Below are 26,975 nucleotides of genomic sequence, written 5' to 3'. Positions count from 1 at the left end.
GTGTTTATTTCACAGAACAGAATGCACTACAACAAGCTTTAACAGCACCGAAAACAACTCTTACTGAATTTTTCAACCTTTGAAATCGACAAGATATTGTTGGTGAATTTGCAAAGACATTAATGTATACTGATGTTCCTAAATTTTTTACATGGAATAAACAATCAAAAAGTTGGGAACCACGGAAACGAGGCACTCCAGTCCCAGGATTTGCCGACATAGTTATGACAAATACTTTAGGACGATTATATACAGTTCATCCTAAGCCACGCGAATGCTTTTTTCAGTGTTTGTTATTGGTTAACGTTCCTGGACCGACATCCTTCCAATACTTGCGAAAAGTCAACGGTACTTTATACGGCACTTTCTTTGATGCGTGTCGTGAGTTACATTTATTGGAGGATGATAACCATTGGGACCTCACACTTGCAGATGCAGCACTGAGCTCATATCCACAGCAAATTCGTCAATTATTTTCAATAATATTGACAACGTGTTTTCCGTCTGAAGCATCTGCTCTGTGGAATAAATATAAAGACTCAATGAGTGAGGATATTTTGCATCGGATTAGAATTACTAATCAAAATCTCAGTATGGAATTCTCCGCAGAAATATATAACGAGGCATTAATAATGATTGAGGATATTTGTATTCTTATTTCGAACATGCCGCTCATAAATTTTGGCATGCCAGCGCCAATCCGCCAAGCAGCAGATATCATCAACAGCGACGTTCAACGTGAACACCAGTTCGATATGACTTTTCTGGCTACTTTTGTTGCTAACAATGAACGATTGCTTACTGCTGAGCAACGAAATATATATGATCAAATTAATGTGTCAATTGCAGCACAACAAGGTGGGTTTTTTTTCTGGACGCACCAGGTGGCACTGGTAAAACATTCCTCATCTCACTAATACTTGCACGCATTCGATCTCAAAATCATATTGCATTGGCAATTGCTTCATCAGGCATTGTAGCAACCTTACTTGATGGTGGACGGACAGCGCATTCAGCACTTAAATTACCTTTGAATATTCATACCAATCCCGAAGCAATGCGTAACATAAAGAAGCATTCAGGCATTGCTGAAGTTTTGAGAAAATGTAAAATTATTATCTGGGATGAATGTACAATGGCCCACAAGCATTCGCTTGAAGCTCTCGACAGGTCCCTAAAAGATATCAAAGATAATACTCGGCGTTTTGGTGGTGCTCTACTGCTGCTGTCAGGTGATTTCAGACAAATATTACCCGTCATTCCACGTGCGACATATGCGGACGAAATAAACGCATGTTTGGAAGAATCTTATCTGTGGCGAAGTGTCAGTAAATTATGCCTTACTCTTAATATGCGTGTTCAACTTCAAAATGATCCATTAGCGTCAAGATTCTCCGAACAACTGTTAGACATTGGCAATGGTAAAATTCAATTGTATGAAGATACACAATATATTCGACTCCCACAGAATTTTTGCAACATGGTGCCTACCAAAGAGGAGTTAATAAAAAGTATCTTTCCAGATTTGCCACATAATTATACTAATCATGAATGGCTACGTGAGCGAGCTATTTTAGCCGCAAAAAATTTGGATGTTGACGCAATCAATTTTAAAGTACAACAATCATTGCCTGGTAGTGAAATTACATTCAAATCGATTGACACTGTTGTAGATCCTGATGAAGTTGTCAACTATCCTGCCGAGTTTTTAAATTCACTGGATTTACCTGGAATGCCACCCCATAATTTGCGATTGAAGATTGGTTCACCTATAATTTTGCTTAGAAATTTGAATGCTCCGAAATTGTGTAATGGCACGCGACTGGTCATAAAAAAAATCATGGGTAACATTTTGGAAGCCACTATTTTAAGTGGAAAATTTCAAGGTGAAGTTGTACTTCTACCGCGGATCCCAATGATTCCTTCAGATTCGCCTATACCATTCAAACGTTTGCAATTTCCAATCCGCTTAGCTTTTGCTATGACTATTAATAAGTCACAAGGTCAAACAATGACAATTTGTGGCTTAGATTTAGAAAACCCGTGCTTTTCTCACGGTCAATTATATGTTGCGTGTTCCAGAGTTGGAAAACCCTCGAATTTGTTTGTGTTTGCTCCTGAAGGATTAACCAAAAATATTGTACATCTAATGACATTACGATAACTTAACTTCTTTTTAATTGAAAAAATATATCTGTTATAAAATAGTTTAAGTTTTCTTTTTTATACCTTTAATTAAAATAAGTTTAAGTTTTGATTTAAAACAACCTCTACATTTAACTTCACTGATAGTATACACATACTCACACGCTATCGATTGGTCGAATTGTGATAAGATATATAAAATGACGTTAATATGATAACTTTTGAATAAAAATTTGCATCAAAACGATCCAGATTGTTATAGCTTATTCAAAAAAATTTGAAATTTTCCAATTAATGACGTGTGTACAGGACATCGTCTGTCGGGTCCGCTAGTATATATATATATATATATATATATATATATATATATATATATATATATATATATATATATATATATATATATATATATATATATATATATATATATATATATATATATATATATATATATATATATATATATATATATATATATATATATAGACAAAACCAAAATGACAAGGGAGTTCCAGAATTAATAGTTATACAAACAAAATCACAAGCTGGCCTTCGCAGTAGAATTTTTTGATGGAATTTATCCGCATTTGAGTTATATGGAGAGGAGAACCTCGAAACCTTCCGTGGCTAATCCGTAGGAGAGAAGATTCTAACACATGATTTGTGAATCACTGAGGAGCATTAGGACAGTGGTCGGTCTGACTCGCTTTTGATACATGACTCGCTCATCTTCAAAATATTAACCCCTTGGGGACGGGTGATTCAGGAAAGCATTCGTGTAAAATCAGAATCAAGTTGTAATTAAATAAAAAACGGTAACTTAAATGTAGTCGTTGCTAATTTGACAGACTTACTTTGCTTTTACTTCAATTATTGTTAGTTTAATCATACATATAATCAATGTTAATTCGAAGTATAATTAAATAGTTTTATTTTGAACAAACTAATGGTGAATTAAATAAATCAAACAATTATAACTCCACGCACAAATAAGCTGCTAAAGAATTACTTTGATTACCAGTTTCATCTTTTTACCTTGGTTGATACGGCTTTTTGCTGGCACGTATTTGTGACAGTCGTAGATAATGAAAGGAACTATTGATTTGGTTATGCGAAGATATATTTCCATATTTTTTCAAGCAGTTTTTTTTATTCTGACAAATTTAAGTGACTGGGAATTTTTTCACACATTTAATCCTTTTCAGGAAGATTAAAGTGGTAACAAAATTAAATTCTGATTCGTAACAGTTGTCTTATTTTTGTCTATTAATTATGTCGAATTATGTCTTTTAATTCTGCTAGTGCATAAACGAATTGACATACAATCAATGTACAGTAATGTGTATGCTTATATGTAATTATCGTCAAAATATTTCAAATGAAATTTATTTGTCCACGAAAGAAATCAAAAGAATACATTTTGCTTTATATTTTTAATTATAAAAATATGATTCTATGAACAATGAGCAAAACTTAGTTTATGGGTTAAGCTGATCGTAAAAACAATATTTTTCAAAATGTCAAACATATATCTAAAAAATAAACCCTTTTTTTATGTTTTTATTTTTAAAATTTTAATAATATTTACCTTTATTCCACTGAGAATTTCATTCATAAATTTTAAACGAAGATCTTTGACTTTCATTTGTTCTTCCTGTTTTAATAGAAACAAAATACAATGGAATTATAGTTACCTAATTAAATGCTTAAAAATATATATAAGTTCATTAAATATTAAATATATATATATATATATATATATATATATATATATATATATATCTGAGGCCAATAATGGCCCTTTTCCCATTCGTCATGAAATACTCGATGCATGCATAGAAAATGAGATGAAGAGAAAAATAGCACTTTGCCATGGTGCAAAAAAGTTGTATTTATAGTTAAGAAAATAAAAAATTCCGGTAACTCGTTCGTTCGTTGTTTTAGAATTTGGCATCTGAGGCTTAAGTGGCCCTTATCCCATTCATCATGAAATATCCCAAAGGGACATACATAGGAAAGTTGTATTGGTGGTTCGGAAATGAACCTGAAATGAGATAAAATAATGAGAGGCATCATGAAAGATGTAGCAGGCTTGATGGTGAGGCTTCTCATTTACGTCTTTAGGGCTGGGAGCAGGGAGATGAGTAATGAGATGATTTTCTCGTCTTTCAAAAGTTCCTGAAGTTCTTTGATGATCCTTAGGAGCTTCACTGCGCAGCAGGGGGCATCTTGTGGTCTACGCGTTAAGGTGCGATGATTTCGCCTCGGCCGAGCACCACAGTCCGTAAAACAGGCCGGGTGATCGCCTTGACAATTGATGCATTTGTCCGTAGACTCCTTGCTTGCTCGAAGTCGATGAGTTCCTGCTCGTAAGAAGTGAGTGTCTCCGGGTTGAAGGCATTATTCTCCTTCACTAAAATATTCCGGTAACTTCAAACATCATAACAATTATAACATAATAAACATCGGCAATTATAACACAAGTCTGGAACTCTTTACCTGTTAATGAATTTACAAATTTTGCTACCACCTTAAATATAATCAGGCATGCTTTGACGTTTTTGAGACGATCGAGCTTCATAATCATTCTCAGAATGGCGACAACCTCGGAGAAAAAGTTAAAGATGGTAGTCAGACAATTTCCTTAGCAGGTGAGAATTAAAAGTGGAAACAAAAAATAAGTCTATAAAATTAGCCAGGCGCACACTATTCCGTTTTTTTCCCACTAATATTGATCCTATACTAATGTATTTATGAATTACCAGTCCCGAAAAGTTTAGATACAAAAATTATCATAATAATGAAACTGTACATTTTACTTTAAAACCGTCGATCAACAGCCGACCCGATTTTGGGTTCAAGACTGCCAATTGTTAATTGAATTAACAATTGGCAGTCATACCTGCCAACTTTTACGCATTTGCGTAAAATTTTATTTTCATATTTAAAGTGGTAGTAAATATATACTATTTTTTCTTTTATAAACTTAATTTTTAAATGATTTTGATCACCACTATTCTTCAAAAAATTAAGCACGTATATTAATATGCGTTACTATCATGCCTGTCAGCTTAATTTTTTTCAAATACAACGTACTTTTTTGCTTAAAATTTAAATTTTAATTCCATTTTAATACCACTGGGAAAAGTGATAATGGAAGGAATTAAAAATTGGCTGGTCTGTACTTCCATACCTGCCAACTTTTAATCCTTTCCATTATAATTTTTCCCAGTGGTATTAAAATGGAATTAAAACTTCAATTTTAAGCAAACAAATACGTTGTATTTGAGAAAACTTAAGTTGACAACCATGATAGTAACGCATATTGATATATGTGCTTAATTTTTGTAAGAATAGTGGTGATCAAAATCACTTAAAAACTAAACTTATAAAAGAAAAAATAGTATATATTTACTACCACTTTAAATATGAAAATAAAATCTTCCCGAAAATCCGGAAGAGTTGGCAGGTATGTAATTCCATAGTCTTGTAATTTTGAAACCTATCTAGAAGAGAATGGAACTCTTTTGTCAACAATCGGTAGAAAGAAGCCTTCACGAAGAACTTTGTTTTGAAACTATGCCGCATTTGCGGTACACTTAGGCTGAGATGTAGTACGAAGTACCTGCCTGCAGAGTGGACGACTAGAGTACTGTGTTTGTAGCAATAAAAACAAAAGAAATAGCAGAAGTAGCGCTACACTTGCTCTATTTAATTTTTTTAAAGCAACTGGGTGCCAAGGCCACGCAGCGGCCCCTAACCCATCCATCTTAAAAATATTATTACAGTGAATATAACATTTTGATTTATGTAACAGTGTGGTAACATAAAAATAACCATGATTAGAAATTTGTACAACTTGATCGATGATTTACATAAATTGCCTTTAAAAAAGAAGTGAATACAGCCATGATTAGGTCGATATACATGAGATACAAGCTTTATCTGTGATATTACATAAATTGTAGTTGAAATTTGAATAGTAGCGTTACACTTTCGCTTTATTTAAAGATAAATTGGGTACCTAGGCCACGCAGCGGTCTCTAACCCATACATCATGAAGTAGAACATTGTATGAAAACGTTTTGAAATTTGCAACATTATCATACCTGCCAACTTTCACTCTTTCCGAGAATGAATTTCCAGAGTGGTTGTAATACAATTAACGAAAAACAATCTGACTCAAAAATATATTTACATTTTGATCTCGTTGAAATTCGCTTGCGCAAGGATTATTATGCTTTTTGTATATTTATTGTAATTATTTATATGTAGTGGTGGTCAAACTCATTTATAATTATTATTATAATTCAAAAAGTTAATTGAAATAACATGAGTATTGCTACCACTTTAAATATAAAAATAAAATCTTCCGGAAAATCCGGAAGAGTTGACAGGTATGTATTATGGTAGCAAGAACAATCCGTCTACCACTACGTTATCCGTCTACCACTAGGGAAATTTTACGTCAGCACTCTGTTCGGGTGCGATATTCCTATCGACTAGACATTGTGGGGATTCGAACCCAGTTCACCTCATTAGAAGATCGATAAAATTCATTATCAACCTCTTTTACTCCTGATAAGGTGCTAAATAAAACTTTGCATCTCTGTCTCTATTTAAGATAATTACAGTGAAAGGAACATAACAGAACAGAACTTACTGTAAATTTTTCGCTGTATTTAGAGACGAAATATCCTACAGGAAGGAAAAATATGATTACGGCAAGACCTGACAGCGTTGCTATGCCAATGTACTGCCACATTAATACAAGGATTATAACGATTCTGATTGGACATATAATCAGTTCTGAACAGTAGAAAGTGAAATAAGAAAGTCTTTGAATGTCCACGGACAGGAGATTTGATATGGATCCACTAGAAAAATCCTTCCGAGCCGCTGGGGAGAGTAAGAAGTTCTGAAACAAAAGTGAATTAATTAAAAACAATCAAAAATGAATTACAACTTTAACTATTTTTAAATTAAATGTAAATATAAATAATGGGATATTAATGAAATGTACATACACTATATAAATATAAAAATGGAAACATTAATTTATTTGCTGAAAAAAAATTTCCCCCAACACCCCCACGTTTTTTTTTTTTTTTTTTTTTTTAGCGAAAAAATTAAGAAAACAGCAAACGGGAGCGAGAAATATAATCAATTCTTAACAAGGATATTATCAGATAATTAAAAGCAAAATCATTAAAAAATTTTGATGATTTTGCACTAGCTTTAAAAGTCCTACCACGATGGAGGTGGAATAATTTGACGTTTTTTATGAGCTTTTGAATCATTTAGATGAAGTAGTGCGGAAAATAACTTCAAATCTAATTTAGGAAACGATCCATGCATTAAAACATAAACTTAGCTACCACTGGAAGAAATTTTCCTAAAAAACGTAGAAAGTTGTCAGCCCTGCTCTAAAAGCATAATTCGCTGTGTTCTATGAAAATTAATAACTGTTAACTATTTCTATAAAGTTACCAGTCTGGCAACACTTTCAAACATGCCAAATGCTCCGTTTTCAACAAACAAATTTTAAAAAGTGGTGAAGAATTCAAAACTTAACTTTCAGTAGTTTATCATTTCCATAATTTTTTAACAAGTTCACTCAAGTTTCAAGGCATATGTTTATTTCAGATTTTTAAATGTATTGGTGGGCAACAAAGTGGTGCAAGTTGGCATCTCTGTGCATATTCTAAAACTATTGCTAATAACAGACAATGTAAAACCATAAGTTTCTAAGTCCCCACCATTTTTTGTTTTATTTTTTATTAATCACCAACTTTTTTATAGAATGTAGATTTCGCAAGAGTGCAAGTTGGGTGAGACTATTTTATTCGTGAAAACTAAAATTTTAAATAAAGAGTAAAATTTTAAAAATTCAGACGGGACGATATAGAGCTAAAAATACATTCCGAATCATAAAAATTTTGCTTTGGTAGTTAAGGACGTGTCAAATAAAATTGAGTAGTTTTATTACCACTCTCTTCGTTTCTAAGCGTAACTTACACCACTCGCATATGTTCGTGTATATTTGTTTACAACATGGGTGAAAGCCATTATATAGCAAGACGGAAAAGAGAAAAACCTGGTACGTAAAACATTTAATTCCAGCATTTTTTTCGAAAAAAATGAAATATCTGTAACTATCAAGATTTCTTTTATAATTCTGGCATATATATAAAACTGCTTCTTTTCCAAGATAAAGTAGATATTGCTGAAAAATTTTAAAAAAGAATAAGTAAACTCCTCCCCAAAACTAGCTATAACTGAAATGGTTTTACTACCAGCCTTTCCTCTTTTCCGTCTCGCTTTCACCCCTGGTTTACAAGTATTCTGCTAATGACACTCACTGTGGTAACTATGCTACCTGTCGAAAATTGCTATTACAATCCAGGGGCTTTTAACGATACACTTTCTTTTTTGAAGATTATTCTCTTGATTGTAGTTGGTTGCAGTTATAATGTAAGCTTTTATTTTTCCGAAATTTGTTTCATAAAGTTAAAAAAGAAGAAAAAAACAATAATCAAGTTTTTTTTATTTAAGAAAATGTCTAACAGATGTTATTTTTATTTAATTTTATTTCATTTTTCTAAAATTTAATATGAAAAGAGGTTGGTTTAACGCCAGATACTCTTCGCACAATTTTCAAGTTGCTTCAGTTTATCAGTTAATGCCTATTCAAAAATATCAGAACTTTTCTACTTAGTGGATATTATTTCGTTACTTATCATTTTATTTACAAAAAAAAAGAAATGCCTATTAACGTTACTTATAAACATAGATAACACTGATACATTATCATATATAAATCCATGTCGCTTCCTTAACCCTTTGGGGACGGGTGATTCAGAAAAGCATTCGTACAAAATCAGAATCAAGTTGCAATTAAATAAAAAACGGTAACTTAAATGTAGTCGTTACTAATTTGACAGACTTACTTTGCTTTTATTTTAATTATTGTTAGTTTAATCATATATATAATCAATGTTAATTCAAAGTATATCTAAATAGTTTTAATTTGAACAAAGTAATGGTGAATTAAATAAATCAAAAAATTATAACTCCGCCCACAAATAAACTGCTAAAGAAATACTTTGATTACCAGTTTTATCTTCTTACCCTGATTGACACGGTATTTTGCTGTCACGTATTTGTGACAGTCGGCGCGAAAGGGTTAAAATAAATGCGAATAAAAAAAATTTATTCGCCTTTTCCAAAAGGCACTAGACCAACACTTATATCAGAAAGGCTCCTCATGGTTTGTCATAAGTAGTCTGAGCAGACTATTTAAAAAGTGAACTAGTTATGAGCATGAACACAAATTTTATTTTAAAAGTAATTAACTGGAATTTATCATATATATTTGAGCATTGAATCTGTGGTGGTTTAGCAAGCAAACAAGAAAAACCAATCATATTCATAAATTAAGTATATTTTTAGACATATATTTTCTATCACTTCATTACTTATATTAGATTTTGTATTAAATGGCTCTTTCGTGAAACTGGATTAATTCATAATGGTTAGATCACACTACATATAAGAAACCGTGTAGAGGAGTTATAGGAGGCGTTGGCTACACAAAAAAACAGATTAAATACCTTTCTGTATACAGCATTCATGAGAGCTGACTTCATTTGTGCTCCAGCAGAAAAGAAGAAGTACACCCCAAAGTTGTTGAATATTTTTGCAAATGCATCTACTATGAAAATTACAGTCACATAAAGCATCCCTCTCCATGCATAATGATCATGATCAACGAAGTTTATAAGACGGCTGTAAGACAATAAATATTTGTGTTACTTGAAATACTAGAAAAAGCGAGTTTATAGTTCAGAAGAGTTAGTAAAAATCACTCATTCACGCAGCAGCCCGTTGTGGGCCAATGAGGTTAAAGCTCTTCAATGTTTAATAATGATGGCATAGTTGTTAAAATGTAGTAAATATTGAACTTGACATCGCCTTTTTGAAAAATAACAGGAGAAGCAAGTTTGCATTACTGGGGGCACGTATGAAAGGGAAACATTAACTCCACAGCCCGTTGTGGGCCAGGAAGTTTAAATCTCCTCGACTTTTAGTACTGACATCATGATAATAGCAATGCGGTTAGAATTGAATGTAATGCCGGCATTAGAAGAAATGCTAGCAGTATCAAATTCAAAGCACATGAAAAAAAAGAAACATTGCCACAACATCCCGTTGTGACCTAGGAAAGTTAAAGCTTTTCAATTTCTAGTAACGGCAGCGTGATTGCGACACTGTGGTCACCATTGAGTTCAATAATGTCTTTCGGAGCAACATGAGGAGAAAAAAAATCAAACGACAGGAAAACAAGTAGTGTGGAAAAAACGGAACATCTGGATAAATTTTGATCTAATGATAAGATTTCCATGTACTAAAATTCTAGTTCAAAAATTTTATCTTTATTATGATAATTAGGTAATGCGAAAAATATTTGAAATAACTGTGATAGATACCAAAACACACTTTTAATGAAAAAATATGCATTCATTATGAAGCGTTTTCAAAATAGGGATGTGACTCAATTTGGAAAATATGATTCAAATAGTTTTGTTTAAAGCATTGTCAAAAATTTAAGTTTTTATTTGCATAAAAAATTAATTAGCTTAAATAATCCCATTAATATTAAGATGTAAAAACTTTCAAAAAGTATCTTGCTTAATATAGTCAATCAAAGACTTGCAGGCTTTCTCACATATTTTAAGAGTCAGAACAGAACACGAATGTACGAAGTTATTGAGATTGCCAGTCACGTAACCTTACGCAACTTTCAATTAAGGTGAGAGGAATTTTAATCGTTAATTGCAATTACTGCAGCAAAAATTAAAATTTTATAAAATAAATGTTTTAAGTAAAACTGGTAGATAAAAGAATATTAATTGACAATTTTGTTTGAGATTTTTATCAATGGTTGATACCTTTTTATTCAAAGAATGCATATTTCGTTTCTTTTATCTCGATCCTTTAAAGTAAATAATATCTACACAAAAAATTAGAATAATTAAGGTATAACCCAGTGATTCTCAACCTTTTTTTTTTTTTGAAGCGCCACGCTTTTAGCAATTTCGAAATTTGACGACACACAGAGAAAAAAATTTTGAAAAGTTTTTTATTTACCTATTCTACACTGTGTGTTTATGACAATTTTGAATGTAAAATAAAATATTTTCACTACAAAAACAACAACACCCTTATTACGGGATTAATTGCAAGTTAATAGTAAGAGTATTTATAATGAGAAATTTGAGCTTTTGATGTTTTTCGATAATTGCATTTATATTTGGTCGTAAAAATTACAATGATACTTTCATATCGTCTGCTACATTTAACAGCCTCCATCTTTTTTTTAAGTTTTTATGTTGGTTAATACTGAAAATCCGAATTTACCCAAATAAAATGTAGAAAATTGTAATAAAATTTTTATAGTCCTTATGGCAATTATGGGATAATTGCATGGAATGTGAATCCAAAATGAATTGATTCTTCCGGATATTTTAAAATTAAATCTTGATTATTAGAAAACGAAATTAGTTCTTCATCTTCATTTAAAGTTAATTACAGTACAGTAGTATTCGTTATCACAAATGGATCGTGAACCCAATCAAATTTTTTTTCTATATAAATTAAAGAAATAATGAACAATTTTCTGCTTTAACGTTGCCAAATGGTCAATAAAATTTTTATGAATAGTTTTATTAAAATCTTGTGGGACAGACTCAAACTTTTCCAAATTGTCTTCCTGAGCTTTGTACTCAGATAAAGTTTTTTTTTTTTTTTTTTTTTTTTTTTTTTTTTTTGGAATGCTAGCAGTTCATCTGTTGAGTTTAATATATATTCTTTCGGCACTTGCATATTTGAATTTATGTTATTAAAAATAACAAAAATGCCTAATAAGTAAGCTAGTTTAGCACGCCATATTTTATTTTCCAACAAATGAACAAAATCATATTTTTTATTTTGTTCCAAAATCATTTTCATTTCGTCTTTTAATTCCGCAACACGCGATAAAAAATTTTTCCTCTGGGCAACCACCTTACTTCCGTATGCAGTAACAAATATTCATACCTGCTTGGCATAAATTACTAAATAAGTGACTTTTCAATGGTCTTCATTTTATATAATTAACCATTTTACACATTGTTCCAGAATTATTTTCATTACTGTGACGGCGAATATTTTGTAATAAGTGTTTATGTATTTGAGAACTGCATCTGTGGTAGTTGACAAGTAAATGAGGCAAACCATTATATAATATCATAAATTAAACAAATTTATAGGCATATAGGGTAAACCAGCCAGTGAAGGAACATTTCATATATATTGATTAAAAATAAGAATTTGAAAGTTTTTCTTTAGATGGATTGGTAACAATAGCTTACTGCCAAACAATAGAAAGTCATCTAGCAAAGCTCTGGAAAATTTTTTTAATTTTTTATTATCTCTGCAACAGCATATTTCTTTGAAAAAATTATAAGGGGAGTGTTTGTATTTATATTTTTGAAGTGGAATTAATTGCATGTAATAGTTTTATTCTTCTCACTGTGAAAATAAGAATTCAAAATATAGTTATTGAAGTTACGTTTTATTTTTTTAAGCATCATAGCATAATCAAGTACTGAGATAAGGGGGCGTTTATTCACTGGATCTACAAACGATGAAGAACCAGTGAAGGAACAAGTGTTCCTTTACTGGGTTTCTTCTAAGTTAATGAAAATGAAAGAAAAACTTTAATTTGAATATACCTTTAGTGATGTTTTGCATCAAAAGTATGTTAAAAATACGAAAAACAACTTCTAACCAGTGAGGGTACAGGTATGTTCCTTTACTGGGCATCGATTTCCCAGTGAATGAACAGTATGTGCTAATATGATGACACTTTACTTTTGAATTCATGATTACAAAAAAAAGTTAACAATTTCCAAGTATTTATATGTTATAATTTCAAGAATAGGCTTGTTTTTAGATATTTGTATGGCATATAAATTCATAAAGAGCATTAAAAAATAACCAAAATTAAGTGTTCCTTTACTGGGAAATTTTGTGTTCCTTCACTGATAAGAGCTGTTCCTTCACTTGGTCTTCTTATTACTTGTTGTTTGAACCTCCAAAACTTTAAAACAATATTATGTAAGTTCTCCACAATTTTATTACAAAATTTGCAATTAGTAGCAAATATGTTGACACTGTCATTTAACTAAAATTATGAATTTTGAAATTAATATGATTTTTTAAAAGGCAAGCGAAGCTTAAGTGTTCCTTCACGGGTTAGTTTACCCTTATTTTTATCATATTTCCTATTAAATGGGTTTTTTGTAAACTAGTTTACCTTCGTAGTGGTCGCATCGGACTACCTATAAAAAAACGTGTGGAGACTTTGAGCTATAAGATTCGTTGACGGAGCACTAAGTATGCCCTATTTTTTTTTAAAGAAAATTTATTCATTATTACCGAGTATACAAATGATTTAGAAATTATAAATATTCAGTACCACTACGATTCTAACTGAACGAATAAATTATTACAGTATACTCTTGATTTCTCGAACTACGATAACTCGAAAACCTTGTTAAAAAATATTTTTCTATAAAGTAACGCAAATTTTTATAGAAAATATTAAATCGTATTAACATGTACAATTTAAGACAAAGTGCCTGACTTTAGTTATGTGATATATTTTTTTAAGGTTAGTAATTGTTAAACGTTTAAAAGCAATTAGTTTAATATTTCTAGAGATTTTTAATTTTTGTTGGTTTAGTGTCACCATACTGGTTGCACTGTGCCAGGAAGAATTGAATAAAATTTTTAAAATAAAGAATCGTACATTAAACTACCACTAGAAGACACTTTCCCTGAAAGCGTAGAAAGCTGATAGAATTTTAAAATAAAGTTAAATATAAAAAAATAATTATTTTTTTATTTATAATTTTTTGTTAATTTAAATTAGGTACTGCATTTTAGTTTTTATAAGATACGATGACCATTGATTGCAGCAGCTTTAGAGCTGATAGTTTTTACAGTTTACAAAATTTACAACATTTAAATTTATAAATAAAATAATTCGTTAAACAAATGTTAATAAAATTTCACAAGAACTTGTATAAAATATATTACGTGTTTCTTTGGTCTCAAGCGAATTTTTGTTAACTTGCATAAATTGAGGATTCTTCAAGTATAAAAGAAGATAAAGTATTGAATGTGATGATATATACTAAGGTCACATATTTTGCATATATTTAATGAAGCAAATGAAATAAATATTAAGGCAGGGGGAAAATATTCTGCTATTTTTAAAAGGCGCAGAAGTGACAGAGGCTTTCTTTCTTTATTATAAAAAATTGGGCACCTGGGCAGCGCAGAAGGCCCATCATGAAACAAAATAAAAAAGTTGAAATAAAAGACAGTTTGAGTTCAGCAGTCTATGGGGTGGCTGTTAACAGAGGCAGCATTAGATTAACAGTTTTAATTAGCAGATATGTAGTTCTTAAAGTGTTTTACTTACTCTAAAATTAGAGGTGGTATTAGTGAGGCCAATGCGAAAAGAAAATTGCAAAGTAACGCTGCCGACAACCAAGGCCAGAAGGATATGACTAAACTGACTCCTAAACTTCGAGATTTAAGAGATTTTGGTTCGCTGAAAAAATTCATCAATTGTTAGATAATTGCAAAATATTCAGAAAGGTTATTTCAAACTAATTTGTACATATATAGCATACTTATTTATGTTCCAACGTTTCAGAAAATCTGAGTACGTACGCTGTGCAACTAGACGAGCACTTATGTACTTAAGATCCACTACCGTCAAAAGTTTCCTTCTACTTTCAATTAGATATCTGAAATGAAAATTAAATATAGTTAGTTTCAAAGTGTAAAACAAAAATTAAATTTGTAATAGGCCCTATACTTTAAAAGAGAAGTCATACTAAGCTGTTTATAAGATAAATTTTAAATTGGTTATAGATTATGTACTTTAAAAGATAAATAATTTTCATAAGCTGGTTAAATAATTAATTTTAAAATTTATTAAAGGTTCTATACTGTTAAAGAATATTCTTTATACTAAGCTGGTAAAATGTTTAGTTTTAAAGTCTATATTACGTTCCATGCTCTAAAAGGTTATTCTCTATGCTAAGTTGATTAAATGTTTAATTTTAAAATGATAATAGGTTCTATACACAGAAATAAAAATTCTAAAACTGAGCTAATTAAATATGAATAATTTTGAAATAATGATAATTCTATACTTTAAAAGATAAATCACTCTACTAAACTGGTTAAATAACTATTATTAAATTAATATAATAGGTTATGTGCTCCAAAAGATAAATCATTATACTAAGCAGCCTAACGCTTTCCACTCTGATATCGCCTATGAGCATCGCCTTCTATAACTGAAAGCCTTCACGCGGTTTCTTATAGGTAGTCCGATCAGATCACTATGGGGGTAAACTAGTCTAGGAAAGAGCCATTTAATAGAATGTATAGTAAAAGTAGTATTTTTTTTTTTTTTTTTTTGGAATTTATGAATATAATTGGAGTTTCTAATTTACTTGTCAACCAAAGATTCAATTCGCAAATCTATATAACTTTCTCTCAATTACTTTTAAAATAGAAGCGCACAATTGGTTCACTTTTTTAAAAACCGCGAGGAGGCTTTCTGTTGTATGCTTTAGGCGCCTTTAACAATCACCGCTCTAAAATTAAAAAAATTCTATAACTTAATAATTAGAGAGTTAACCACATTAATTTAAGAATCTTTGAAATTATACGTAAAAAAAATCTGTAATGTGTATTTTATATGATCAAGAGCTTATAGCATTTCAAAAAGCATTTTAAAGTACCCTGAGTACAGAGAGTTATGGAATTAATTTAAATTGATAATAGGTTATGCACTTTAAAAGATAAACTATTATGCTAAGCAGGTTAAAGGATTAATTATAAAAAAATAATAATAATAGGTTCTATACTCTTAAAGACAAATCATCTTACTAAGTTCTTTAAATGGTTAGTCAATTTAGTGCTCTCGACATATGTGACGAAATTACTAAAGGTAATTGATAGTCATGTTGCTTAATCGTGTTGAAAGTCATCACAAGGCAAAAATTGCTTTACTCAAATTTAATTATTTATAGAAAATGTTGGAAATAATTAATTAGCATATATGAGGGCACCCATATAAAGCATTAAGATTGTCACTGCTGATTATTAGAACAAGTGTTATTCCGCGCGACTTTGATTTTTTGCTTACTGTACGATTTAGATTTCGAGAATTTTTTTAACATCAAAACTTATATTTTAATTTTCCAAGTTGTAGAAATTTCAGAAATAACAAGTTAAGTGCATTACATTTATAAATCCTAACTTATAAATCTAACTAAATTTATAAATCTAAACGTTACAACATATACTTCAAAAATAAATTTTCCTAGTTTAAACACCGAAATTTAATATTTTGGTCAAATTTTCACAGGATGTTACATTTGCAAAAATCATAAACATGTTAAATGCATTAAATCTTCTAATAAATCCAAACTTTTAAACGTAATAAAGCGCAATTTTATTTAAAAAAAGCTGTATTTGACATATTGTTTAACAAAATTTTTTATTCACCGAATATTTCATTAAACATAATGTTTTATTCGAACATGTTAAAAAAATACTATTTAAATTAAACATAAATTAGTTTCACACACTTGAGCGACGAAACTTTTAATTTCCAGGTCATTTTTCATAACTTGTTGTAGTTAAAACACTAAGATGCAGGTTCAATGTATTATAATAAACGATACAAACCTTACAAACCAGGAAAAAGTTGCGTATGAAAACAACGACACATCTTCAATGACTTTATTATCCTAATAATAATGAAAAAGATGATTAGCAAAACAAAAAAATAGCATATGGAATAATAGTCAAAGAGCAAAATTCCAAAATAGAATCATTTAAAAGTATTTTAATTACTTAACAACAATTTTCTACGCTAATTTTTCAAAATTTCACGTTTTTAGCAAGGTATTCAGGAAGTAATAATACTAATATCTTGTTTAACAGACTTCACAAATAAAATCATAACCATAAAAAAGCATTGTTAAATCGACCTTTATATATCTATATGGCTTTTATTTTAATTTAAAAATAAGGTTTTTATCAGAAAATGCATATATTAAATAAATTATGCACTTTTACTTTTCAATCATTATTATTTTACATAATTGCTGAAGAGAAGCTACGAAGCGTTTTTACTAATTTTAAATTTAAAGAATCTTCTTATAAATAGCAATTGTACAGTGCGCAAAATAAGAAACGGACGATCCTGAAAATCCTTTTGATCTAATATCATCGGATCTTCACATTTTAGCACTCAAGCTTATTAGTTCGAGGAGTTGACCTCAAATATGCTGATTAATATGCTTAACTGCAAGGCGATTTAAGAATTCAGGCACAAAATATACTTTCTCTGAATAAACATAAATTTTTTTATAAGCGGATTCGGATTTTTGACTCCCAAAATATAGGAGATTATGGAATCTGGGAAATATGGTGAAAATACTTTGGCCAAGAGAACGGTCTAAAGTTTCTATCCCTTAATGTTACTTTTTCTTTTTGCGTATTTTGTCATATCTAAAAAAAAAAAATTACAGAATTGAAAATTTTTGTAAGCAATTATAAAAATCGTTTATCCAGAGATTATTTCCCCCAAAAAGTTATTTAATAGTTATTATTATCTAATTCAAAATAAAAGTTTAAATCGTAAAGTTAAAAATTTTTAAATAATTTTAAAAAATGCAATTTTGAATGATTAAAATACAATGTTTGCAAATATGACACACAGGATAAACTAGTTAAACGTAGAATTGTTCAAGTTCCTCAGTACCAGCCCTGGTGGGATCCCACAGATTCATCGAATCTGATATGGCTAGACACGCTAGATTGTCTCATCGGGCGGAGCACCGGAGTAAAAACTGGTAACAAATAAATTTCATTTTTTAGTTTTTTTCCGGGAATAATAAAAATCCATAACTACCAATTGTTTTTAACGGATGCAATTTTTATATTGAATTGCTTCTTCGCCGTGATAAATTTCCTTCCAGTGAATTGTTATTGTTAAGAATAGATTAACTCCTCCCAACTATTATCTAATATTGAAATAGTTCTTCTATCAGTATTTCCTCTTTACCGTTCCGCTTTCCGGCGCAACACCAGGCGTGAACGTGTTTAGTCAAATATATGTTACAGGTAATGACCGAAATTAAGAGAATGTCGACTTTCACCAGAGAATGTCAACATATCATTGTTACTGTGAAATATTTGTTTTATCCGATTATAAGAGGTGTTGGCTACACAGAAATAGATTTTATATATATATATATATATATATATATATATATAATATTAATTTTTACTTTTCAGAAAATATGAAAAAATCTTAAGAAATGTATCTTTAAATAGTTAAAGTACTTCCATCAAACGAAGTGTTAAATTATGCTTGTTCATTCACAAGCTTGTACTTTCATATAAGAGAGAATTAAATTAATTAATAGAAAATTAAATTTGTAATACCTCTAGAGAATCGAAGTTTCTCTTATCCACAAAATTCGCTAAAAAGAATTGAATATATACCAATGGAGAATACATCATGTTGACAATGAAAATGATTTCTGACGATGGCTTTTTTTCCTAAAAAATTTAATGATTATAAGTATTTCGGACGAGAATAAAAATACTGAGAGGTATAATGAAAATACGGTTTGTGACAACATCAAAAGCTTAAAACCGAATTCTTAAAAATTAGATAAGCAGAACTGAGAATCATAGATAGAATGCATACTCTAGGATAATATCAAATAATTTAATTTGAATGTTTAATGTAATTAGAGATAATTTTAATCATAGTTAATTATTTATCAAACCAGACAAGAAATAATATCTTAAATATAAATAGAGAAAGAATTAGAGAAAGATTATTGTAAGAATTCAGATCAAGTGAATAATGATCAGAATTTTGTTTTAAAAAAAGTATCATACAGATAGGTCGGACAGATGAATCTTGTGCTCAGCACCAAATCCCGAGTTAACAACAATATCCAGCATCTTTCAAAAGCAAACTGACAAAAGTATATGCTAAAAGAAGTTGCTTCTTTTTTATCCAATTGAATTTTATTAATCAACACTCTTTGTATTTTTTGTCGCAAGTGGCATCTCTGAGTAGCAAATTGAAACATTCACATTTAACAGCCACCCCATAGACAGCTGAACTCGAATTGTTTTTTATTTTAAATTTTGGTAATATTTCATAATGTATGGGATATGGGTCCTCTGCGCGGCCCAAGTGCCCAGTTTTTGTTAATAAAGTAAGTGTTAATAAAGTAATGAAACATTCACAAGATGTAATCAGATATGAATTACCACTCTTTTCGTTTAGGTGCATTTCTTATTTACAGATGTGTCGGCAGGGATGCGAACAACTCAAAACAGTTATCAACAAAGCACAAGCAGCCTGCCTCAGATTACAAATCCTTCTTCAGAACCCCAAAATGGAACTTAAACTTAAACGTCTATTCTACATCTCAATGATCCGTCCCATCCTGACTTATGTATCTCCAGCTTGGTGAAACATCTCCACATCACTCCTTAAAAAACTCAAAACATGCCAGAACAAAATCCTCAGGAAAATAACAAAAGCAAGATGGTTTATACGAAATAAAAACATACATCGCGACCTCAACATAAACTGCTGTTTGTAGAAAATGCAACACCATGAAAGAATCATCAGAATCAAATGAAATTTAATGCAGAAACGACTTGTACTGATACAAATAAATTATGAAATTTTCAAAACAAAAGAAACAAATTAAGCGTCCGAAATCAGTATTTGGTGCAGCCACCACGCGCTGCAATAAGTGCTGCTATACGACGTGGCATGGAGTCAAACAGATGTTGAATATCTGCTTGAGGAAGAGAATTCCATATCGCTTGTATGCGCAACCAAAGTTCGTCTTTGGAAACTGCAGGACGCGGATCACGAGTGAGACGCCGACCAACCATATCCCACACGTGCTCAATAGGCGACATATCCGGCGAATAAGCAGGCCAAGGAAGAAGTTGCATGCGTTGTGCTGAACAGAAGTCTCTAACAGTCCGCGCAACATGTGGGCGTGCATTATCCTGCTGAAAGATAGCTCCAGGGATGCCTTGAAGGAAAGGAACGACTTCGGGCTGTAGCACTTCACGGACGTATCTGTTGCTATTGAGATTACCCTCAATTCGTATCAAATTGGATCGTCCATGATACGAAATCGCACCCCAGACCATAACTCCGGGTGTTCGACCACTATGTCGTTCAATAATACACTCAGGAAGGCAGCGTTGACCGGCATAACGTCTAACACGAACACGGCCATCATGGGTCCACAAATTGAAGCGTGATTCATCTGAAAAGACAACTTGGTGCCAATCAGCTCTCCAGTCTCTGTGCTCAAGAGCCCACTGCCGACGCAGCCGTCGATGATCCGCCGTGAGGGGAATCCTGTATAATGGCACCCTTGCACGCAATCCACGGCGCAGCAGACGACGACGAATTGACGAAGCCGACAATTGTACACCTGTAGCAGTAGACCAATGTGCTGTCAGCTGCCTGGAGGAAGCTGTGCGATCATTCACCGCCATGCGGAGCAGGTGTCGATCATCGCGCTCTGACGTCACCTTCTGTCGTCCAGTGCCTGTTTTTCGAGTTGTTCGGTGCTCGTCGGTCCACTGCTTCCAAACTCGCATCACTGTGGAACTGTTCCGCTGCATACGAGCTGCTATTGCGCGATAGGAAAATCCTCCTTCTCGAAGGCCGATTATCCTCCCTCGTTCAAACTCCGTAAGTTGCTTGAATTTCTTATTCTTCCGTCGTGGAGGCATACTCAGGTCTCACTAAACGTTTGCCACTAACAAATAATCATAGACTATTTTCAACGTCCCGCTACAGCACTTTATTTATACGCTTTCAGCATCAATTCAGAGGGCGCTGCGCGCGCCACGCACGCGCGATGGCTCTGAAACTTTATTAATTTGCATAATATCCTATAATTGACATTTGCTGCGAATTTCATTTGATTCTGATGATTCCTTCATGTGTTGCATTTTCTACAAACAGCAGTTTAGATTCTTTAGATCATCACATTGCAAAGCTAAATTTCAGATTTTTTGAAGAAACCATAAATTGTGACATCGCAGGATTCAACGAAATTTTTACTTTTGAAAACTTAAGAGAAGACATAAACCTCAGGCCGATGGCAGCTTACTTTTGTAGTGACGTAACTTTATATAAAATTCAAAATATTTAAATTTCTTTTACTCCAATTGCATTCCAATTAGCAGAAAGAACCACCCTAAAGATCACAATTGAAGACGAATGGGAAAAAGGCCGCTAACGGCCCCAGGCACCCAGATAAATATTGATGATGATGGTGGATGCGAACAACTCCGCTTTCTGCCAAAGATTTTATAAATTGGTGGCTAATAAAATAGTGAAATTTGTAGAACATAAATAATTAAGCTTATTTTTTAAAAGTGTTACCATCAGATAACTAAAATAAAGGTGCATATCTTGCGGTACTGTGAAATTTTGATATGTAGTTATGAACTACTTAACATGAAAAATACCTAGCTTAGAATATCATTAATTTCCTTTCCATTTGAAATTACTTTTTTACGAAAGGAGTAAGTTAGGAACTTTCCCATTTGTAAATAAAATTATCTTATAGCAATTACTAGAGCTTACACTAATTTACAATTCTGATCAGATTGATTTGCTTGCATTTATTTACTAACACAAAATCTTTTGAATTTAAATTCAAAAATCCGAGAATTAAACAGAATTCATAAAATTTAATTTAGTAGACCCATTGCCACTTTAAATACAATAACATACCTACCAACTTTTAATTCCTTCAATTATGATTTTTCCCAGTGGAATTAAAACGGAATTAAAATATCAATTTTAAGCAACGAAATACATTGTAATTGAAAAACTTGAGCTGGAATAATTGGTAGTAACGAATAATAATATTTATGCGTAAGTTTTTTAAAAATAGTGGTGATCAAAATCATTTAAAAATTAAGTTTATAAAAGAAAAAAATAGTATATATTTATTACCACTTTAAATGTAAAAATAAAATTTTATGTCAAATGCGTATAAGTTGGCTGATTTGCAATAAGAATTACTACGGACAATGTTCGTAGTTAGTAGCAACAATTATATCGGTCTCTTTTTGATGTGAGGCATTTACATATAACTCACTAATAGTTTTCGTAGAACACGCTAATGGTTTCGTATAATAAAATAAAAACTACCATTATCACAATTAATCAATCTTAAATTTAGCCAGTAAAGTCGTTTACTTTTATAATAACTTTTGATAACTATGAGTGAATGTTTTTTATAATTACAGTTTAATGAATATCAATAAATTATCAAAAAAAAAGATCACATGTCATTAGGCTGTTGTGTTTAATTTAATAGTTCGTTTACCAGGAGATGGCCCCCTCGAACCAGGAGATGGCCCCCTGGAAAGGAAAAACATCTCCGCGCTTGAAAATGAGACAACCCTTAGTGCGCGCCAAACGCAAACAGTGAATTATTTTTGAGTCACTTACTTCACTTTATCATCTGCTACTATACCGTTCGTTACTCTATCTAATTAAATATATTGCAGCAAAATGTCTCAAAAAGGACAAATTATTCACTCAAAAGAAAGAAATATCATCTAATTTACGAAATACTTAATGTTAAAAAAAATGCGCATTAGGATTGTGAAATAAATATTTTAGTCGTACGATCTCAAATAGCAACCTTGTTCAGGATTGTTCACATACTTCCCCCCAAAATAGCGAAATAGTGTCGTCGGATACCACGTGATGAAGGCGGAGACAAGTGCCAACTCCTGGTGAACGAACTATAGTAAAAGTAATCAAACACTTTTTTACATCCTTTGAATATTTTATCATAAAATTCATTTATCATATTAAATCAATATTTGAATAACTTACCAGCTTAAAATAATTTAATATTGTTGATCGTTGTAAAATAATGCCACATATGGAGAATACAAGCCAGAAAACTGTAAGTGCAGAGGAAGTAGCTATTCCGCATTTCCGGTGTCGAAGCATAAGTATTATGGTGAAGGCCTGAAACAAAATGAATTAAAAATTTCGAAAATATTTAACTTTTCAAGAATAAAAAACTCTTGAATCAATGTATTAATACGAACGCCATTGAGGTGATTTTAATTTTATCGAGAAAGCATAAATGAATAGCTATTTTTAATCTTTCTAAAATATAACTAAATATTCCGATTTTTTCCCGCAAGTTTATTATACGGTCAGGAGCCATTAAATGCAATCACTTTTTTGAAACAGGGTGTTTGTACGGATGCAACGGGCGACTAAGACTGTAAAGTGCTGATTAACCAAATGGCTGTTATTTATTAAATGAGAATATACTTAGCAACCTCTTTTCGGATTGTTTTAGTCAGTTTTCTTAAGAAATATTATTTCAAATTTTTTCTTCAACTTTAAATGCGAATAATTTACAATGTTTGTCATTTTACTAAAAACCGTCATTAAACAGCCGACCCAATTTTGGGCTAATGACTGCTAATGCTCAACTCGAAAACCAGTAATTTTGAACCCTATTCAGAAGACGAGGGTAATCCTGGATCAAGTATTTGGAGAAATGTGTCTTCGTGGAGGACATTTTGATGGAACTAACCCGCATTTGCCTTACATTTTGAGGAAAACCATCCATGGTTAGCCAGACGGCAAGAGGACTCTAACAATACGGAGGTTAATAATTATAACTTAAATTCGCTTATAGCATATCAAAATAGGATTTAATAAGTTGAGTCATATGAAAGTTAAAAAAAACTTATAAACGTACATTGTTTTTTTTTTTACAAAACTACAAAACTTGTACTTACGAAAAGAAGAAATTTAAAAGATGAAGCCACAAACGAGGAAGGCGGTACGCTGACATCCGATGTTATCAAATAAATATTTGTGCAAACCTGAATCAGGGTCATTATCAGAAGGCTAAGAGACAGCACCTATTTTAAAATAAAATTCGAAAGTTAAAGAATTTCAATTTAAAGACAATAAAAATGATTACAGGACGAGGAGACGATTACAATGAAATAATTAAAAGACGATAACAATGATTGTTTCAAGTAAATATAATCTCGCCTTATTTCCGGTAATTTATTATTTGGTAAACATCCTACGTTACTTCAACAACTCACCTTACATGTTTTTTTTTTCCATATTAAAATCTGTTTCTGGCACTCGTAAAAATTCTTTTCGACGTGGAAAATCGACACCAACTCGTTCCGCATAATAACCATTTCAAATGTCATAGGAATTAAAAAGTTTAATGAAAAAAATGGCAAAATTTATTAACATTTGTGGCAAAGTTTACTTGTACATATTTTTATTCACAAGGAGGCCTACATTTCCCTTTTGTTGAAAACGGCTCATACTTACTCATATGTGCTAGTTATCGTAGCATCAGCCCAGCGAGGGGCTCTAACTTATTCATCTGAGTGGGAATGTATGATAAATCGCCGAAGCGCAATTGAATGGTGAAAGTTGGGGTTCAGTAACATTTACTGAGAGAATTTACTGAGTAGCGAGATTAAACAAACAAATTTCAGAGAAAGAGAAAAGGTTTTTGTTACAGACTGCCTCGCCTCTCCCCGAGGTATTACACCTGAGGTTAGCAGGTGCACAGTAGCCACATAGCCTCAGAGAAATAGGAAAAATATATGATAATAAATACACAAAAATATTTAGGTGAATATCGGGTGAAAAATTTTATACAAGTTTTTACAACTATTTACAAAATTTACGGGACAGTACCCCATTGGAGAGGAAACGGTCAACGAGATTTTCACATGTATCTATATAATAAATTTCTAAATAATGACAACAGTATTTTTAACCGATTTTCCCTTATTGTCACATCGCTTAAAATAGCATCGTTCAGAGCAAATTTCCTTGAACTCTTCAATTGTTTTCGCATTCAAATTATTATAAATGTGAAGGGGGGAAAAAACTGTTATAGTTTTTCAGCACCATCTGTTGGAGAGCTTGGTAACGAATTTTGCAATAATAAAATATCAGGTTTCCAAAGCAAGTTCGTACATTTCAATCGTCTTTTCTTTAATTGATATTTTTTGGCTTAGGGTAATACGATAGTAGGCTTACCAGTTTTGAAATATTCACCCAAGTCCACGGCAGTGGATTCAGACAGTTTCGGTTTCGTAGCTGCCAAATGCAGGAGATGAATATAATACTGAAAATCACTGATGGCGTCGTTACAATTATGATGTCTTGAAAACAATGTGAAAAATCTGGTACTTGTGTATTCCATGTTTGGTTTAAATCCTGAAAAAAATAAAATATACTGAATTATTGAATCTTATAATATGTATAATTCTTCCGGCTTATAGAAAGATTTAGTAAAAACTTAGTTTGAATGTCAACAATTCAAAATATTTTGTGAGCACCACCACATATTATACCTCTGTAATATCTAATTAATTAACCAATGAACGTCGGATGATCATTTAGAATCGTTTTACACTACAGGTTAAGCTTTTTATGTGTTATTGACTTCTCATTACGGGTCAATAAACACAGATCAGATTAATCGGTTATAGGCGGTATATATATATATATATATATATATATATATATATATATATATATATATATATATATATATATATATATATATATATATATATATATATATATATATATATATATATATATATATATATATATATATACGTACCTTTAGTTATCAAAAGAAAACTGTTGTTTAAGGAAATTAACAGGGGGTTAATTTGTATATAGAAATAAGTATATAGAAAAAATGAAATAAGTTAAAAATGTAGAGAAGACAACGAAAAGGATAAATATTAATGAAAAGAGAAGAAAAAGTACTAAAATAAAATATTTTTAAAAATTATTAAGCATATATACATACATATTAAAAAACCGGAAAACGAAATAAGGAGAAGATATAATCTCTTCATCAGCTCACACGATAATATCGGCAAAAAAGAGTGCTTTCTAATATCGTATCAATATAGCCAAAGCAAAATCTATCCATAAAATCGTGCTAGTAGCACGCAAAAGAATGAAACGAAAGTAGAACACTAGATATATATATTTTATTGAGGATGTCAAATTGCTTCGCATTGCAAAAATATATTCTCTTGCTTTTAGTTTGTATTTTTTATTTTAATTAATTTTTCTACCACCACGGTTCAAGAATTCAAGGTATCATGGGAAGTGCAACTTTACGATAAATAACTCGCAGTGACTCTCTGAAAGAAAAATCGTAAATATTCTTCAAGTAAAAGCTTGATGTCCACTACGGCTTTTGCAGTTAACTCGAGGTGACACTTTTAAAGATTAAGCTCAGTTATACATATTCCACAAATTTTATTATTTGATTCGCTACCAGTTTAATTAACACAGTAACCCAAAAACGTAAATAGTGATATATATCTGATAATTTAGAATAGAAACCGCGCTAAAAATGAAATGTTTTACTTTTCAGTCTTGAGAGGGTCTGTTAATACATTTGCTGGTCTACCAGCTACTTGAAAAATATTTTATAGAGTGGGAAATAGTTCGGTTCAAAAAAATATTTCATAGAGTGGCATTTCTTAACCTAATGTCATGATTTGATCTACATATTGCATCACGCTATCCAACCGTCAACTGCCTTGATTTCCCTCAAATT

General features: G+C 31.3%; 1 protein-coding gene across 2 annotated transcripts in view; it reads right to left on the bottom strand.

The window, feature by feature from the left end:
* LOC107457427 (multidrug resistance-associated protein 1) overlaps positions 1–26,975 on the bottom strand; it is a 159,914-nt gene that overhangs the window by 57,507 nt on the left and 75,432 nt on the right. For both annotated transcript variants that reach the window (XM_087163516.1, XM_087163517.1), the window contains exons 2-11: positions 25,424–25,603; positions 24,142–24,267; positions 23,213–23,350; positions 18,736–18,852; positions 16,969–17,030; positions 14,892–15,008; positions 14,678–14,809; positions 9,759–9,933; positions 6,809–7,063; positions 3,734–3,799 (exon numbers count right to left, since the gene is read on the bottom strand). In XM_087163516.1, coding sequence (XP_087019642.1) covers positions 3,734–3,799; positions 6,809–7,063; positions 9,759–9,933; positions 14,678–14,809; positions 14,892–15,008; positions 16,969–17,030; positions 18,736–18,852; positions 23,213–23,350; positions 24,142–24,267; positions 25,424–25,603 — 1,368 coding nt within the window. The remainder of the gene's footprint in view (positions 1–3,733; positions 3,800–6,808; positions 7,064–9,758; positions 9,934–14,677; positions 14,810–14,891; positions 15,009–16,968; positions 17,031–18,735; positions 18,853–23,212; positions 23,351–24,141; positions 24,268–25,423; positions 25,604–26,975) is intronic.

The sequence above is a fragment of the Parasteatoda tepidariorum genome, chromosome 5, assembly GCF_982258835.1.
Source record: "Parasteatoda tepidariorum strain Cologne lab strain chromosome 5, Ptep-v5.0, whole genome shotgun sequence".
In the NCBI taxonomy this organism is placed as follows: Eukaryota; Metazoa; Arthropoda; class Arachnida; order Araneae; family Theridiidae; genus Parasteatoda; species Parasteatoda tepidariorum.
Note: the sequence above shows the minus strand (reverse complement) of the source record. Positions and strands in the feature narration are given on the sequence as shown.